The sequence below is a fragment of the Myotis brandtii genome, unplaced genomic scaffold (assembly GCF_000412655.1).
Source record: "Myotis brandtii unplaced genomic scaffold, ASM41265v1 scaffold115, whole genome shotgun sequence".
NCBI classification, from domain to species: Eukaryota; Metazoa; Chordata; class Mammalia; order Chiroptera; family Vespertilionidae; genus Myotis; species Myotis brandtii.
In genome coordinates, this window is record NW_005353967.1 from 12,351,900 (window position 1) to 12,367,017 (window position 15,118).

Consider the following 15,118-nt stretch of genomic DNA (forward strand, 5'->3'; position numbering starts at 1 on the left):
GAAATCAGCTGTGGGCATGCTGAACACACAGCAGACCGGACAGCAGCCTGTAGGAGAGATGCTGAGACATAATTGATTATTTTCATCATCTATTTGATAAAGTATTCTAACAGGATTCTGTGTCTTAAAACCTCTCTTTCTGCTTCGTTGAAACTTGGATGTCCATTTCTCTGGCAAGGTCTCTTGGCAGAATCACACGATTCCATCTATATTATCTGGTTACAGAGTGCTTCCATTCCTGCACCTAGTCAGTGTGCTCTCTGAAGCTGCCTGCTGCCTGCATAGACATGCTGGAGTGGCGAGCCATTGGCACCCTTCGGAGCCATGCGCGCTGTCACAGATCCAAGCAGAGGATCCTGCCTCTTGTTCATAAAGGAAGCACTCAAGAGGAGTAGCCAGTGTAACGAAACAAAGAGGATACGAGGGATTTAATTATCTTCCCAGTGAACTGTGTAATCATGCCACTTTCTTCCAAATTTACCCAGCAGTCTCCGACAGCGTGCAAAGTGTCTAGTGTCAACACTGGGCTCCTCCGTGCCATCGCTGGTGGGGCGTCGGTGTGGGAGCTGTGTTTCAGCGTTCTTGGATGCTGCTTACGTGGGGTTTTATACTCACAGACTACTTTATAAAAGCTCATGCACCCTTAGCAAAAGGAGGAAGAGCCATCACACAGGGCTGCATGTGTGTATTTAGAAACACACTACTTACGTATCGTTCCGACTGTGAGCATGGTTAGTGTATTCCATGTTTGTTTCATGGCCTCGCTGTAGTGGCCAGTGGAGGCCGTATTGACCCAATCTTATCACCTGCTCACGTGATAACCTGCCTAGCTTAACCTCTCTAATCCAGGAAACTCTCTTCTCAACCAGGCTGCCTTCTTAGGATAGCACTAGTTTAAATCCCCAATGCATAAGACAAGCCCTATAAAACTTCCCCTACTTCAAAATTTTCATTTGCATGAACTCTGGGGAACCTCTGGATACTAAAGTGGGGACCATCAAATAGCCTCATTATTACCACCCTCACATAAATGCTGAGCCCTGAAATGTGCAGAGCATTGTGCTAAGGACTGCAAGGGTCCTCCAACAAATGACACGCAAGCGTAATAGGAAATAGTGCTTTAGATGACTAGGCTCAGGGAATCCTCACAACCTGGGAGGTAGGTACTTTGAATATAAATGCCCCCTGTTACAGGTGAAGAGGTACAGCAGAGAGGTGTTGGCCAAGCAGCCCAAGCTTGTCTGCCAGGAAGGAGCAGAAGAGGATCTGCACCCGGCACTGCAGGCCTGAGCACCGTACCAGAGTGGTCCTCCATTACGTTCTCCGATTGCCAGGAACTTAGCGTCCGATGTTCCCAGGGGAGACAGTGGCAATTCCAGGCGACAGTCCAAGTGTTAAACATAAGCAACAGACTGTACCTATGGCCCGAGTTCTGAAGGAGTGATGGCCTTCCTCCAGGTGGACAGGTGTGAGGAGTTAGGGGTCATTGTGACGGGCTGTGAAGGCTGGTGTTTAGTATGTGGGAAGGGGAGGCAATACAAAGAGAGGGCATTAAATCACAAGGAGATTACATCACAGGAGAGCTCAAGTGCTAGAGATGCATGAGTTCACCAGTGTGGCTGGAGCCTGGGTTTAGAAAGGGGATGCAGTGGGCAGCTGGCTGGGGCCAGGTTGTGGAGGGTGCGGATCAGGGCAAGGACACGGCTGTGCAGGAAGATGCTCTTCTCCATGTGCACTTTGCAAAGAAATAAATGGGAGAACAGTCTAGCTCAAGGTACCCAAGGCCAACAGCTAACTAATGTGGAGCCAGATGGAGAGAAGAGATTGGGTAGATGACTTCTGCTCTGTGTTCAGTTCCATCAGCTGAAATAATTTCCCTCCCACTGTGCCCTAATCACACAAATGGTTTGAAGTAAAAGAGAACTAACTGAACATTTAACAGTCTGCTGGCCCTGTTTTTGTTATTTTTAAACAAGTACCCCAGAATTTCTCTGATGAGAGGTTGCTCATTCGCCAACAGAACGTCCAGTACTGAGGATGAACTGACCCCGTTAGCTACATTGTGCCAAGTTTAGGCAGCACTCGCTATAGCTGATGCATCCACCAGGTGGCAGGCTTCCTACTTGTCACCTATTCTCTGTGAAGCTATCTTCTAGTCATTTATCATTTCCACAATCATTAATGTTTCTAACTAGCTATTGGTATTCTGCATCTTTGTATCTGGGGACATTGTCTCTTATTGTATTTCCATAAGTCAGGTGAGTTGTCCTCTGGAATAGCCACATGTAGAAACAAGAAAGAGAAAACTGGGTTTGGCTTTCATAGGCAAAGGGGACATTTGTATAGTCTAGTGACGTGTTCTGCTTTAGCATTCCTGGTTATAACTGTATTTATTTTCTGAAGTGTTTTGAAATGTCTATATCTCCTTAATTTCTTCTTGACAGTCTGATTCTATGATTGTTCTTCCTGTCTGTCAGGGCCTGTTCCGTCACCACCACTTTTTCTCAAGTACAAGCCGTGCACTCTGCTGAGAACACGACAGATGGGAGGGCCAGGGCCTGCCCTGCCCATAAGGAGCGGGCAGTGGAGATGAGGGTCAGGACAGCCAGCTCTGGGCTCTTGCACTGGCGCTGTGGCCCTGGGAAGGACGAATGTCTGTGAATCCGCCTTCCTTTCCTATAATGCAAGGAAGGGTAACAATCTCTTCGCACCTCATAGGGTTGTAAAAAAAATAACCCTCGTGGCCTGGAAAAAGAACACATGTGAAAAATACTTCAATATCCATAACGCGCTTTTAAAATACCAGGTGGCATTGTTATCTTCTTCTAAAGACATAGAAGTCGATGTTAATTATGATAGAAAAGTATAGACTGGATTCGGTAGCCCATAAGACAGAACACCCCAGTGATCATTATGGCCCTGTGTGTCCATCTGAGTGAGTGTGGAGAAAGATTGAAAGCACGGCAATGAAAGATAAGCTCCAAACGCCACATTTTTGCCCTTTTCCTTCACCTGAGGCATAGGAAAAAACAAAATTTTAGTATGCTTTCACTCAGTTTGTGAAGAGAAGGAATACCCCATCCCAAACAACCTTCATTGGTAGACCTTTCATATTAACAAGAATTTTCTATTTAAATATAATAGAATGCCAGTCTCTACTATCAGATCAAGGTTTATTTTTAAAGTTTTGTCATTTTGCATATAGAATATATAATATATTCTTTAATAATGAAAAATAATTTTTTCTCTTTCAATTTCAAATCCATTTCCATAAAACATTTTTATAATTATGGCATTAGGTATGGGACTATATATTCTTAACTATATAAAGAACTCTAAAATCAATAACAAAATACTAAGACTCTCAGATACTAAATTAGATGTAAGACGTGAACAAAACATTTCCTGAAGAAACACAGATGACCAAAATCAGTGACACTACATTCAGCCTGTTAATTGTCAAGGAATGAAGATTAAAACTTGACATAACTTTTTCCTATAAAATTGGTAATTTGCTTAATGTCAATATTCCGTTCTGACAGGCCTGTGGTAAGATAGGTACACGTGTGCTGCTGGCAAGAGTGTGAACTGACATAAACCCTCTGGGAAATAGTGTACCAGTCTGTACGGGGGTCTTTAAGAAGTTCGGATAGGCCGCGTGATTCAGTGCCTGGAGTCTAATTGCCCAGTTTAAGGAAAATGTCAGAGCTTAGGACAGTGATATGTAGACAAGGACATTTATTTCAACTCTTATATAAATTGAAAAGTAGAAAGCAGTAGCAGTAGCGAGATAGTTAAATTTTGATCCACCCATCTCACAGAATATTATAATATAGCCAATTAAAATGCATTCTTAAAGAATATTCAGTGATGAAGGCAAAGTGTTTCAAAGTTTTATAATGTGAAATGAAAAGAACAGCAACATGAAACTAGATGTTAGAATAATTTAAGATTTAAATTGTTTATGAAGCCCCTGCCCAGGACTGCGTGAAAGCGCACGAGGCCCACGGGATGACCTCACCACACGCGCCTGGGTGGAGAGAGGCTGCTGCGTGCTCACTGGCATAAACTTCCCAGCTCGGCAGGTTTTATGGTGATAGAAAAGGAACCTTTTAAAATAAAGAAAAAATATAAGTCTCTTTCAATTTTGTTACTCTTTGATTTCTAGGTCAAAGGAAAAACACAAACATGAGAAAAAAGAAAAGTAAATCAACCAAGGAGACAGCTCTGGGCGCATTATTTATGTTTCATACATATGGATGATGCTACCTGTTATTTATAGAGCCTTTCCAGGGGTCACAGTGGGGCTGAGGGCTTTACCGACTCTGTCCTTCATGTGGTCCTCAGAGGAGCCCCAGAGAAGGTGTGATTCAGCTGTGAGGTAGCACAGGAAGCGGAGGCGAGGGAGGAGGAGCAGCCCGCTCCATTCCCAGAGCTCGGATTTGAACTCAGATCAGAGCCCACCCTCTAAAGAAACCTTCCATTGTGTCTCCACCCAGTTTGCATTCTCCAGGACTTCATAGTTTAAAGGGTTATTTAGAAATGGAGGTCCTTTTGTGTGTATGTCCTTATGTATCTTTGTGTTTGAGCCTCCTATCTCTGTTCTCATCTTGTTTTATTACAGCATTTCCCTTTAATACCATCTCTTTTTTTTTTATAGAGTGGGAATAAGGTATCAATCACTACGACCCCATTTGAAAACACATCAATCAAAACGGGACCAGCCAGGAGAAACAGCTATAAGAGCCGGATGGTGAGGCGGAGCAAGAAATCTAAGAAGAAAGAGAGTCTAGAACGGTTAGTTCAAGCAGTGTTATTCTTTGGGAGTTCAGTGGATACCCATGTGGGAGGAGAGTTACTCCCTACCTAATTTAAATGCTATAGATGAGCGATTTTTATGCTGTGGTTCACATATAGTTATACATGAAAGTTCATATTCGTAATAGCATTATTTTTCATAGTGGGAAGGTTTATGTAGCTATGTTGTAAACCTAACCGTTGTGATTCAGGTTGCTTTATCTCGCATGTAAGAGCTGTGAAAAGCCCTTGGGTGTTTCCAAAGCCTCTAGACTTCATTCCATGTGGGTTGGATTTGAGGAACTGGACCCTCAAGCAGTTCTTAACATTAAATCTACATTTAATAATGTCCTTTGCACTATCGAAAAAATGGCTGGTATTTCTTAAATGCCAGATATTCGGAAATAACTGCATCTTAAGAGCATCCAAATAAGCCTAGAAATAAAAGGGCTTTGTCTTACTGACTGGAAGTCTGGCCAAGCTACTGTGGGCTGTCTGGGAGGCGTCGTGGGTACCTCTCTGTGCTGCGTGCAAGATGCGGCAGGCGTCCCTGGCGGGGGCGTTTCTTGCCAGGCAGCTGTTGGGATGTGCTCCCTGCAGGATGCTGCAGCAGCCCTCCCTTCCCCTCTTGAATCTGATGTGTCTGATCATAGTCAGGGGGTTTTTTGTGATAGAAATGTAGGAGGAAAAGGCAAATGTAAAAGGGATGCTCATCAACCCCTGGAAAGACAAAGCTGTACAAGAAAGGAAATAGAATTAAGCTTCCCATGGCCCAGCTGTGAACAATACTTACAACAAAGAAAACACCAGCCTTTTTTTTTAACCAAAAAAATTTTTTTTATCTGTTGAGGGGAATAAAAAAGGGGAAGTGTATTTGGTCAGAAGGTGGAAGGGGGTTGCAGAAGAGGTTAGTTCTCATCTTCTGTGGTAGGACAGCAGCAGATACTTTCTGAGACGGAAAAACTAAAAAGTAATGTAAGCTCACTGCTTAGCAATGTGCAGACTGATGAGATGGGCGAAGACGCACTCCTCGTCTCTGGAGAGGGGGCAAAAGAAGGCAGAGGATGGGGGTGGTTATTTTTCACTGTAAGTTTATAAAATGGTTTGGCTTTTTAACCCACGTGCCCTCATTACTTTTGTTAAAATTACACACGCATACAGCACAACACATACATTCTGAGATGCTCCCTTTTTGATGTGTGCCTTCTATTTCGTTTGTGCTGTGAGTCATATAGAGCACGCTGTTCCAGGGGTAGCAGTGTTTGCCCTTCTTGCTTACGCTCCGAGGGGTGGGTCGGGCTTGCGGGAGGGTGAAGGAGCCCTGCGCAGCCGCCTGCACCTCTGAGCCGCGGGAGGCTGCCCCTTCTGCTCGCTCGAGGCTGTGCTTGTTGAGCACTGAGTACACATTTGCTTCTGCTGCAGCGAGGCGGCTGCTGCCCTGCTGATAGGATAAGCTTCAGTTCACCTTTCCCACGTGTCTATGGAAATGGACAGCCTGCACTGTCATTAGGAATAGTCAGGAGCCCACAGCGGGATAAGCCCAGAACAGCCCCTCACAGATAAAGCCTCTGCCCAGTGTGTCACCACTAAAGAATCTTATATCCGAGATGGTTTTTCCTCCAGAGGTTTACTGGGTATTATCTCTTAGTGAAAGTGTGTCAGCATCTGGGGGCACATACTCAGAAGCCTTCAGGCAAAGAACACCCTCCTCATAAACCTGACAATAAATAAATGGATATATACTTAATGTATTTCCCCAGCTCGTCTTAAAGAGTTTGGAATTCAGAGAGCTTCCATAGTGTGTTATCTTCCTTTCTAAGTCATCCAAACATTTTTAATAGAACAGTGGGATCCTACTCTTTAATAGGATCTGCCATCATATCACGCCTCCGGCACAGAGGTGTGACTGGAACGCAGGAATTGTGCGGAGGCAGGAGCGGCTCTGGACAGGGAATCTGATCCATTTTCTCTTGTTTTCACTCTAGGAGGAGATCCCTTTTCAAAAAACTAGCGAAGCAGCCTTCTCCTCTACTCCACACCAGCCGAAGTTTCTCCTGCTTGAACCGATCACTGTCTTCGGGGGAGAGCCTCCCGGGGTCCCCCACTCACAGCCTGTCTCCCCGATCTCCCACGCCCAGCTACCGCTCCACCCCCGACTTCCCATCTGGTGAGTGAGTCTCCTGGCCAGGACAGCAAGGGAGAGTTGAGAGGAGGTCAAAGTCACCATCTTAAATCCCGAAACCCCTGAGGATTATTCCTGCCTGGAGGTCATTAGATAGGGCTCTTCGGACCATTAAAATAAGATAGGAAGTGTTGGGTTAAAACTTAGTGTAGGGAAGTTTATCCAAAAAGTGTTCATTCATTAGAGTTGGATGCTGACAGCTTGCTGACCTTGGCCTGACCTCTGCCTGAAGCAGTTTGGGCTGGAGGGTGGGAAGGGGAGAGAAGGTGGCTGTTGCTCACAGCATTCTGTTTTCTACCCCCAGGTACTAACTCCTCGCAGAGCAGCTCCCCAAGTTCTAGTGCCCCCAACTCCCCAGCAGGGTCAGGACACATCCGGCCCAGCACGCTCCACGGTCTGGCCCCCAAACTCAGCGGACAGCGCTACCGGTCCGGAAGGCGTAAGTCCGCTGGCAACATCCCGCTCTCCCCGCTGGCCCGGACCCCGTCTCCAACTCCACAGCCCACCTCCCCGCAGCGGTCCCCGTCCCCTCTGCTGGGACCCCCCCTGGGCAATGCCAAGATCGTGCAAGCCTTTCCCAGCAAAATGCACTCCCCTCCCACCATCGTCAGACACATCGTGAGGCCCAAGAGCGCCGAGCCGCCGCGGTCCCCGCTGCTCAAGCGCGTGCAGTCTGAGGAGAAGCTCTCCCCGGCCTACGGCAGCGACAAGAAGCACCTGTGCTCCCGAAAGCACAGCCTGGAGGTGACCCAGGAGGAGGTGCAGCGGGAGCCCTCCCAGCGGGAAGTGACCCTGCAGAGCCTGGAGGAGACCGCGTGCGACACGCCTGCCCTCAGCCGGGCCAGGCCCGTGGAGCAGGGCTGCCTGAAGCGCCCCGCCTCCCGGAAGCTGGGCCGGCAGGAGTCCGTGGACGACCTGGACCGAGAGAAGCTGAAGGTCAAGGTGGTGGTGAAGAAACCAGACGGCTTCCCCGAGAAACCTGAACCCCATCCGAAGTCTCACCCCCTCGGGAGTGACTCGGAAAACCACTCTGCGGTGAGGCTAGAGGAGCGGGAGAAGAAAATGTACCCAAAGACGTTGGAAAGGTCCAGTCATTTTGAGAACAAAGCAGCCGGGCAGGAGGCCCCGGCCCCGGGCGGCCTGCTGAAGGGTGCGCTCCACAAGCCGGCCAGCGCCTCGGCCGGGGCGGCAGCGGGCCGGGGCCAGGCCCCCGCGGACCACAGCCAGGGCACCTGCGAGGGCAAACCAGCCTCTGCACCCAGCACCCTTCAAGACAGCCCCTGTCCCTCCCCCGACAGGTCCGCCTCCGGGAGGGGGGACGCTGTGGAGAAGGCTCCCCAGGCCAAGGAGTGTCTCCGATGTGAAAAGTTAGACAGCAAGCTGGCCAGCATGGATTACCTCCGCAAGAAAGTGTCCCTCGAAGACAAAGATGACAACCTCTGTCTCGTGCTCAAGCCCAAGATGACCTCCAGTGCCCATGAGTGCCTGCCCGGGAACGCGGTCCGGCCCACGGGCGGGCAGCAGGAGGCGCCGGCCTCCGAGAGCCGGGTGTTCAGCAGCAGCGCCCATGCAGCTCCGATGGGCGGCGTGGTGTTCGTCCCTCTCAAGGCCTTGGCCGGCCGGGTGGACGGTGGGGCAGAGAAGCCGGGCCCGGTGGCTCCCGAGCCCCCTGCCCGGAAAAGCCCTTCTGAGTACAAGCTGGAAGGTAGGTCTGTGTCCTGCCTGAAGCCAATCGAGGGCACGTTGGACATTGCTCTCCTGTCTGGACCTCAGGCCTCCAAGATTGAGCTGCCTTCCCCCGAACCCATGCAGAGTCCCGGCCCTGGCCCAGGCAGTGCCCTGGGGCCCGGTGCGCCGCCCGCCCTTCCCAGCGATGGGAGGAAGGGAGATGCTGCTGGTCAGAGGGAGTCCTCCCCTGCTGGCTTCAAGGTGAACAAGTCCTACCTGCTCGAGCCTCGGTTCCTGCCACCCAGCCGGGGTCTCCAGAATTCACCATCGGCTCCCCAGCCTGACCCAGCGCTGAAGCAGGACAAGAACGTTTCCCAGGCCACCAGGAGCCCCGCGTCAGACATGGAAAATGATCCCCAGCGGAGAGAGGGCGGGCCCAGCAAACGCCAAGATCCCAGCTCCAACACGAAATGCCTGCCCGCGCTGGGGCAGACCCTGCGTGGTGCCGACCCATCCAGGGCACCGGGCCCGCCCCCACCCGAAGGTGTCCCCTCACGGGAGAAGCCGAGTGGGAGGGAACCGACAGAGAGGGGCCCTTCCACAGCCAGAACAGAGCCGCAGGCTGCAAGGGCCGCCGTCCGCAGAGAGCCCTCCATGGAGCCGAGTCCTCCACAAGCTGCTAAAACCAGTGACAACAGAAATCTCCCTTCTGTGGGAGGAGCCCGCTCAGATGTCCACACACAGACCCTGGCCACGGAGAAAGCCCGGGGGCCTTGTGGGAAACCAAGCCACAGGGATGGCCGAGAGGAGGTGAGGCCACTGGCCAGAGAGGACCCCTCTTTGCACCCCGTGGGGACGGGGACGCCTTGTGAGCGGGAGCTGGGCAAGGGAAGGAGCGGCCCGGAACCCACATCACAAGCCCCTCCTGCCAGGCAGTCTCTGCAGCCTCCAGAAGGTGGGAAGAGTGACAAGCTCCGCAGTTTCCCTTCTTTGCAGAGAGACGATCCATGGGAACCAGAGAGGAAAGAACAGCTGCAGCAGTGGCTCAGCAGCGGCTCTCAGCCCCCACCCATCGCCAAGGACCTGCCCAGCCCGGCTCGGCAGCCTTGTGGCGCACCCAGCCCCTCCTCAGGCAGAGAGCTGGGCAGCAAGCCCTGGGCTGCAGAGCCCAGCCTGGGCCTCCCAGACCCGCCCAGGCCCGCTGCTGTGCATGGTGAAAGCAGCCACAAGCCCGGGCCTGCCCCTGACCCGAGCCCTGCAAAGTCCAAGCACCCAGACCGGCCCCTCGCCTCCCAGAGGCTGGGCATGGGGGCTGCGGTGGCCAGAGAGCCTGGCACACAGCCCCTCAGCGGCCCCAGCTCCCCCAGCGGCCCCAGCCGAGACGGGAAGGGCAGCAGTAAGGGCGTGTCGAATGTGTACCCTGCCCTCCCAGGTTCCCAGAACACAGCCAGCCATGTGATCGGCCAGGGAGGAAGTGGGCCCTCAGGCTCACTGCCCCCCAAAGCGGGTCCCCTGGACACCAAGCTGAAGCCCACTGAAGGCGGGCGTGCCCCGGAGGCGCTGGAGAGGCCCGTGCATCCGCCACGGCAAGGACACCCCGGGGTCAGCGAGTCTGTAGACCAGAAACTTCCCACTGTCAGTGAAAAGCTAAACCTGTCTCCAAAGCACCCCAAACCACCCACTGTGAGAGACGGCCCCCCGCCGTGCAGACAGACAGACAAGAGCCCTAGTCCCCTGGCCGCCACCGCAGACAGGAAGTCTGAAGGGAAGAAATGCATGGAAGCACTTTATGGTCCAACGGACGGCAGGAAGCTGGAGGCCAGCCTGCCCCTGGCACAGGGCGAGGCCAGGCTGAGAGGCACGGAGAGGCCGGCAGGGGCCGCGGGGAAGGGCCTGCCAGACCCCAAGGGGAGAGGGCTCAGTGCCCAGAAGCCACCACCCGAGGCAGGCAAGCCCAGCGGCATGAAGCGGTCGCCCTCGGCCATCGGGCAGAGTTCCTTCCGGCCCACTGCCCTCCCGGAGAAGTGTCTGAGCACCTCCTCCAGCTTTCCCGAGGCCAGGCCAGGCGCTCGCGAGGCCCCCGCGGCCAGCAGCGACCCCGCCTCGGCCAAGGCCAGCGGGGCCACGGCCGAGCCCACAGCCCCCAGCAGCAGGGACCAGAGGAAACCCCCCTCTGGGGGCAATGGCGGGAGCCACATGACAAAGAGCGACTCCCTGCCCTCCTTCAGGAGCTCCTCCATCACGGTGGAGTTACAGCACCCCAACCCAACCACGGCGTGGGGTGCCGGGCCCCGGGACAGGGCCCTCTCAGTAACTGCCCCCCCAGGAGAAACCAAAGAGAGAGAGCCTGCCCCGGCCCAGCCTCAGACCAGGAAACAGAACGCGGGCAGAGAGGTGACCAAGCCGTCCCCCGCGCCCGGCACAGACCGCCCCGTCGCCCCTTCTTCCGAGAAGGACTCCGTGGTCCGGCAGAGGCGGGGGAAAGAGGGTTTGCGGAGCAGCCCTCACAAAAAGGCCTCTTAAGGGGGCAGGCCCTGGGGGACCCTCCCGGAATGGGTCACTGAGTCCTGACTACCTTTCAAAACCAGCACTGTGGGAGCATTGCAGGCCGAGCCTGGAGTCTTGCCGAAGGAGGGGAGAGGGAGAGAAGGTGGAAAGAAAGGGACCTTCTTCCAAATGCCTGCCCCGTGGTCACCGGTAAAGCTGTTACCAGATAGTGTTTGTGCAAGAAACAATAAACACCTTCACAGCCGAGGGTTGTTGAGGAAAGGATTTTCTCTGTAAATATCTGGCCATGTGTTGGGTTTGGGATGTAGAGTCTGTACCTTGCTGCTGATCGTGTCATTTATGACAGTTTTTCTTTTAAAAAAGAAAAAATAAGATTTTTGCTTTACCACTTATCGTGATGTAGTAATGAAGCAAAAGGTTAAAACCGATGTATGTGAAAGTAGAGATCCACCCATGTTCGTGTATATACACGCATCCACCACATGTGTTTGTCTGTGGTTTGAGAGACTGTTTCAAGACTACATGTTCCTAAGTTAAAACACCCTAAGTAGAGGTAAAGATGCAAGAAAGCCCTACCCACCGTAGCTTGTGAGTTTTTATGTGCATTTGTAACCAGAGATGTTGATAGGACTGTATCTGGCTGCCCGTGTTTCCAGATCCAAAGCAAGAAGTTCTCTAATTGCTGCATTTAGAACCCTCCTCCATCAGGAAGGGCCAGACCGTGGAGGTAGCCACGTTCGTTTCACGGTCATCCTAGTGGGCATTTCGCGCCCGGGTCCGCCTGTCTGAAGGCCAGCCGTCCTCGTCTGTGGCTGTGTGTGTCGGGTCTTCACCCCAGGGGGAGCGGGGTCTATAAACACACATGATCTTGATGTCTGTTCTCCTGCATTTTCTCCTGCTCATGCTCTTAAACTCAGGCCTTTCTGCTGTGAGTCGCTAGTCTAAGAAGCACACGTTTTGTAGTCCTGCACCAGCTCTGCTCTCAGACAAAAAGGAACATTACTGGCTGCACGCAACTCTGCCAGGACTTAGGTTGAGTTTTACTCGGTTGAGCATCAGGCATTGGAAGAGGTTTTAAATTTGCTTTTGGACGGGAAAGGGGGTGGGGGTAGATTTTGGCATCACAGCATATATATTAAGAATTAATCAGGACATCAAGATACCTTTTAATACATAGCTGGGGCCTTATGTTGTAGATGAAGCTTGCTGTTTTTAGCAAGTTCCTGGGTTTCACATTCATTTCGGATGCATCGAGTAGCTCCATACATTTCATAACATGATCTCTTTATTTGTATGCAAAAATAAAAGACTGTTTTAATAAAGAGCAGCATTTTTGTAACAAAAAGACCTGTTGGAGCTATTTTGGTGCTTGAATGTGACTGTCCTTTTTACTTTTGCTAAGCCTTATTTAAATTTTGTATACCATGGAATATGTAGAAGTTGTCCAATCATTTTAGTGCTGAAGGGGTTTTTCTGTTTGTTTTCCATTGCAGTTTTCCTGGTGGTTTGTATTGTATTGTAAGATGTCGCTTGCTGACATAAGTACTAAGGCACTAAGTACTAAGAGAAAATATACACAGATAAGTATTTATAAGATGCTTGGGATCTATAGCAGGAATGTTTGCTTTGTTTTTGTAAGAGGAAAAAAAAATTACCAATGAATACTAACTCAGCACCCAAGCCCCCTCGGGGATGTCTTAGTATCTTTAGGCTATAAAATTCTTCATCTAAGCACAGCATCATCCTATGGCCCTGTGGATTGTAAATCATTTATCGGGGCCGTAAACTCCACTCCAAAAACAAAGGCATAATTTAACTAACTTGGTTGTCCTTCACTGTAAAATGAGTTGGCAATGACAAAAGGAAAAAAAAAAAAAAGAGTAGGAAGTCTTCTTGCCCCTATCTTTTCCCATGTAGTTTTAGCCATTCCCCATCAGTTGTAGAAGAAACAAATATTTTATAAGAACTTAAGTGGGTTTCAAAAGTGGTCTCAACATTTATAATTCATATCTGTGTTTGTTGGTTGTCATAACCCAAGGCTTCTGCACTCAGACATCAAGACAGGGCTTTCGGGGAGGCAGTTCATGGTTTACAGCCGTTGCTTCTTAACTGTCCAGTTTCCTTTAAAGCACAGCTAGGTGCTTGTTTACAAACGACATATCTATGTATATTTTGTATAGTATATTATCATTTTTGCCAAATACGTTTTTGCATTTTGGATGAGTAAAGAGTACTAAGGTTGCGTTCACGTGATAACTGTCTGTTGTTGGTAACCTCTCCGGTCAGCTGGTAGAAACCCTCCTGTGTTCCCTCTGGTCCATTTCCTGTGATTGTAAGACGTGCCCCTCAGTAGTGCTCCCAACGATAGATTTACCAGCTTAACGTTTGTTAGGATCTGTGCAATAAAGTGTTTGCAGTCTTATTTTCTCTAAGAAATTCCCTATGGATGTCCTAATTGTTGTATATTGAAATATTTATACTTATGCGGTCGCATAACATTGAAATAAAAATTTAGCATGAAAAGATAATGGCTAATAAGGTGTGTGTTTTTTGCATAGACACACATACATACTATCTCTAAAATGTTAGTGAATATAACTATATTATGGAAATCATGGGTTTTTGCAGATTGCTCTGTTGAGCGGAAAGGTTTGCCAATTTTTTTTTAACTTACACAAACATGTTCCATTCATTCTTCAAGATTAAGTCTCCTTTAACTCCTTCCTGTTTTCTAACAACCTTCTTCCTTGCCTGCAAAACTTTTCAGCTGCCACACTCACCATCTCCCTACGGTCTCAGGAAAAGGTGTCCTTTCTCAGTGACACCACCTCCCTCGAGTCTCCCAGAACCTTGCTCCATCAATCACCATTTGTCCTCTCATCTTTCCTTTTCTTCCCTCCTGTCTCCTCATAATTAAAAACTATTGAAGCCATCAGGAAGGATAGAAGCAACCCAACGCTTATTGTCTACCTATAATAGATAGATAGATGATAGAATTATATATATTGCAAGAGGCCCATTGCACAAAGATTCGTGCAAGAATAGGCCTTCCTTCCCCTGGCTGCTGGCACCGGTTTCCCTCCGGCACCCAGGACCCGGGCCTTCACTCTGGCCGCCGTCTCCCGCCTTCATTCCGGGCTGGCCGCCGCCATCTTTGTGCATTAATTTTCATATTCCCTCCTTATTGGCTGTGGGCGCTGTCATCTTTGTTGTGAAGTGACAGTCAATTTGCATATTCCATCTTTATTACATAGGATATGTTAGACATCATATATATATATATATATATATATACATATATATATATAAAATGTCTAATATATATGTGCTTAGTTCTGGGCAAAATAATATATATGTGCTTAGTCCTGGGCAAGATAGATGCTTTTCATCAACCATCTCATTTGAGCCCAAACACAATCCTCAGACCAGATGGTGGTGGCACCCCATTTTACAGGTGAGGAAACAGACCCAGACAGGCTATGTAATTTCTTAACGTACAGCCTGTAAAGAGGTTGGGTTAGAATCTAGATTTTTTCTGGTCCAAAAGCTCTTGACCTTTATAAGCATTACCAGATGTCATGTAATTTAATTCAGATCCAGGGACCTCTGGGAATGAGGTACGCCACTTCATCTTTTTTACAGGCTGAAAAAAATTCAGCAACTGAATTTTTGGTGCAAAATTACGAATGTGATGATTGGTGGGAAATCATGAGCCAAGGAAGCTATTCGTTCTAGGTAATAGGCTCCTTTATTAATTCTAAATTAATCAGTAGGCAATTTCCCATCTAGGATTTTCAGTTCACAAATGTAACATAAAAAAGTGTCACTGTATTAACTGCAGAAATATGCTTCCTTAAGTATAGACCTGCTGAACTTACTAAGGAACTTAGTGGTAAGACAGTTCTCAAATTTAACTTCCCTCCTGCCGTATGTTTTTTTAATTGTTGACACTATTACAGATGT

The 15,118-nt window shown here is 49.4% G+C and overlaps 1 protein-coding gene across 8 annotated transcripts in view; it reads left to right on the top strand.

Annotated features, from left to right (window-relative positions):
• The window catches only part of MAST4 (microtubule associated serine/threonine kinase family member 4), a 464,303-nt gene extending 450,712 nt beyond the window's left edge, over window positions 1–13,591 (top strand). For all 8 annotated transcript variants that reach the window (XM_014549223.1, XM_005857968.2, XM_005857963.2 and 5 more), the window contains 3 exons: window positions 4,661–4,797; window positions 6,783–6,964; window positions 7,284–13,591. In XM_014549223.1, coding sequence (XP_014404709.1) covers window positions 4,661–4,797; window positions 6,783–6,964; window positions 7,284–11,170 — 4,206 coding nt within the window. In that variant the 3' untranslated portion in view covers window positions 11,171–13,591. The remainder of the gene's footprint in view (window positions 1–4,660; window positions 4,798–6,782; window positions 6,965–7,283) is intronic.
• Window positions 13,592–15,118: the final 1,527 nt, after the last annotated feature.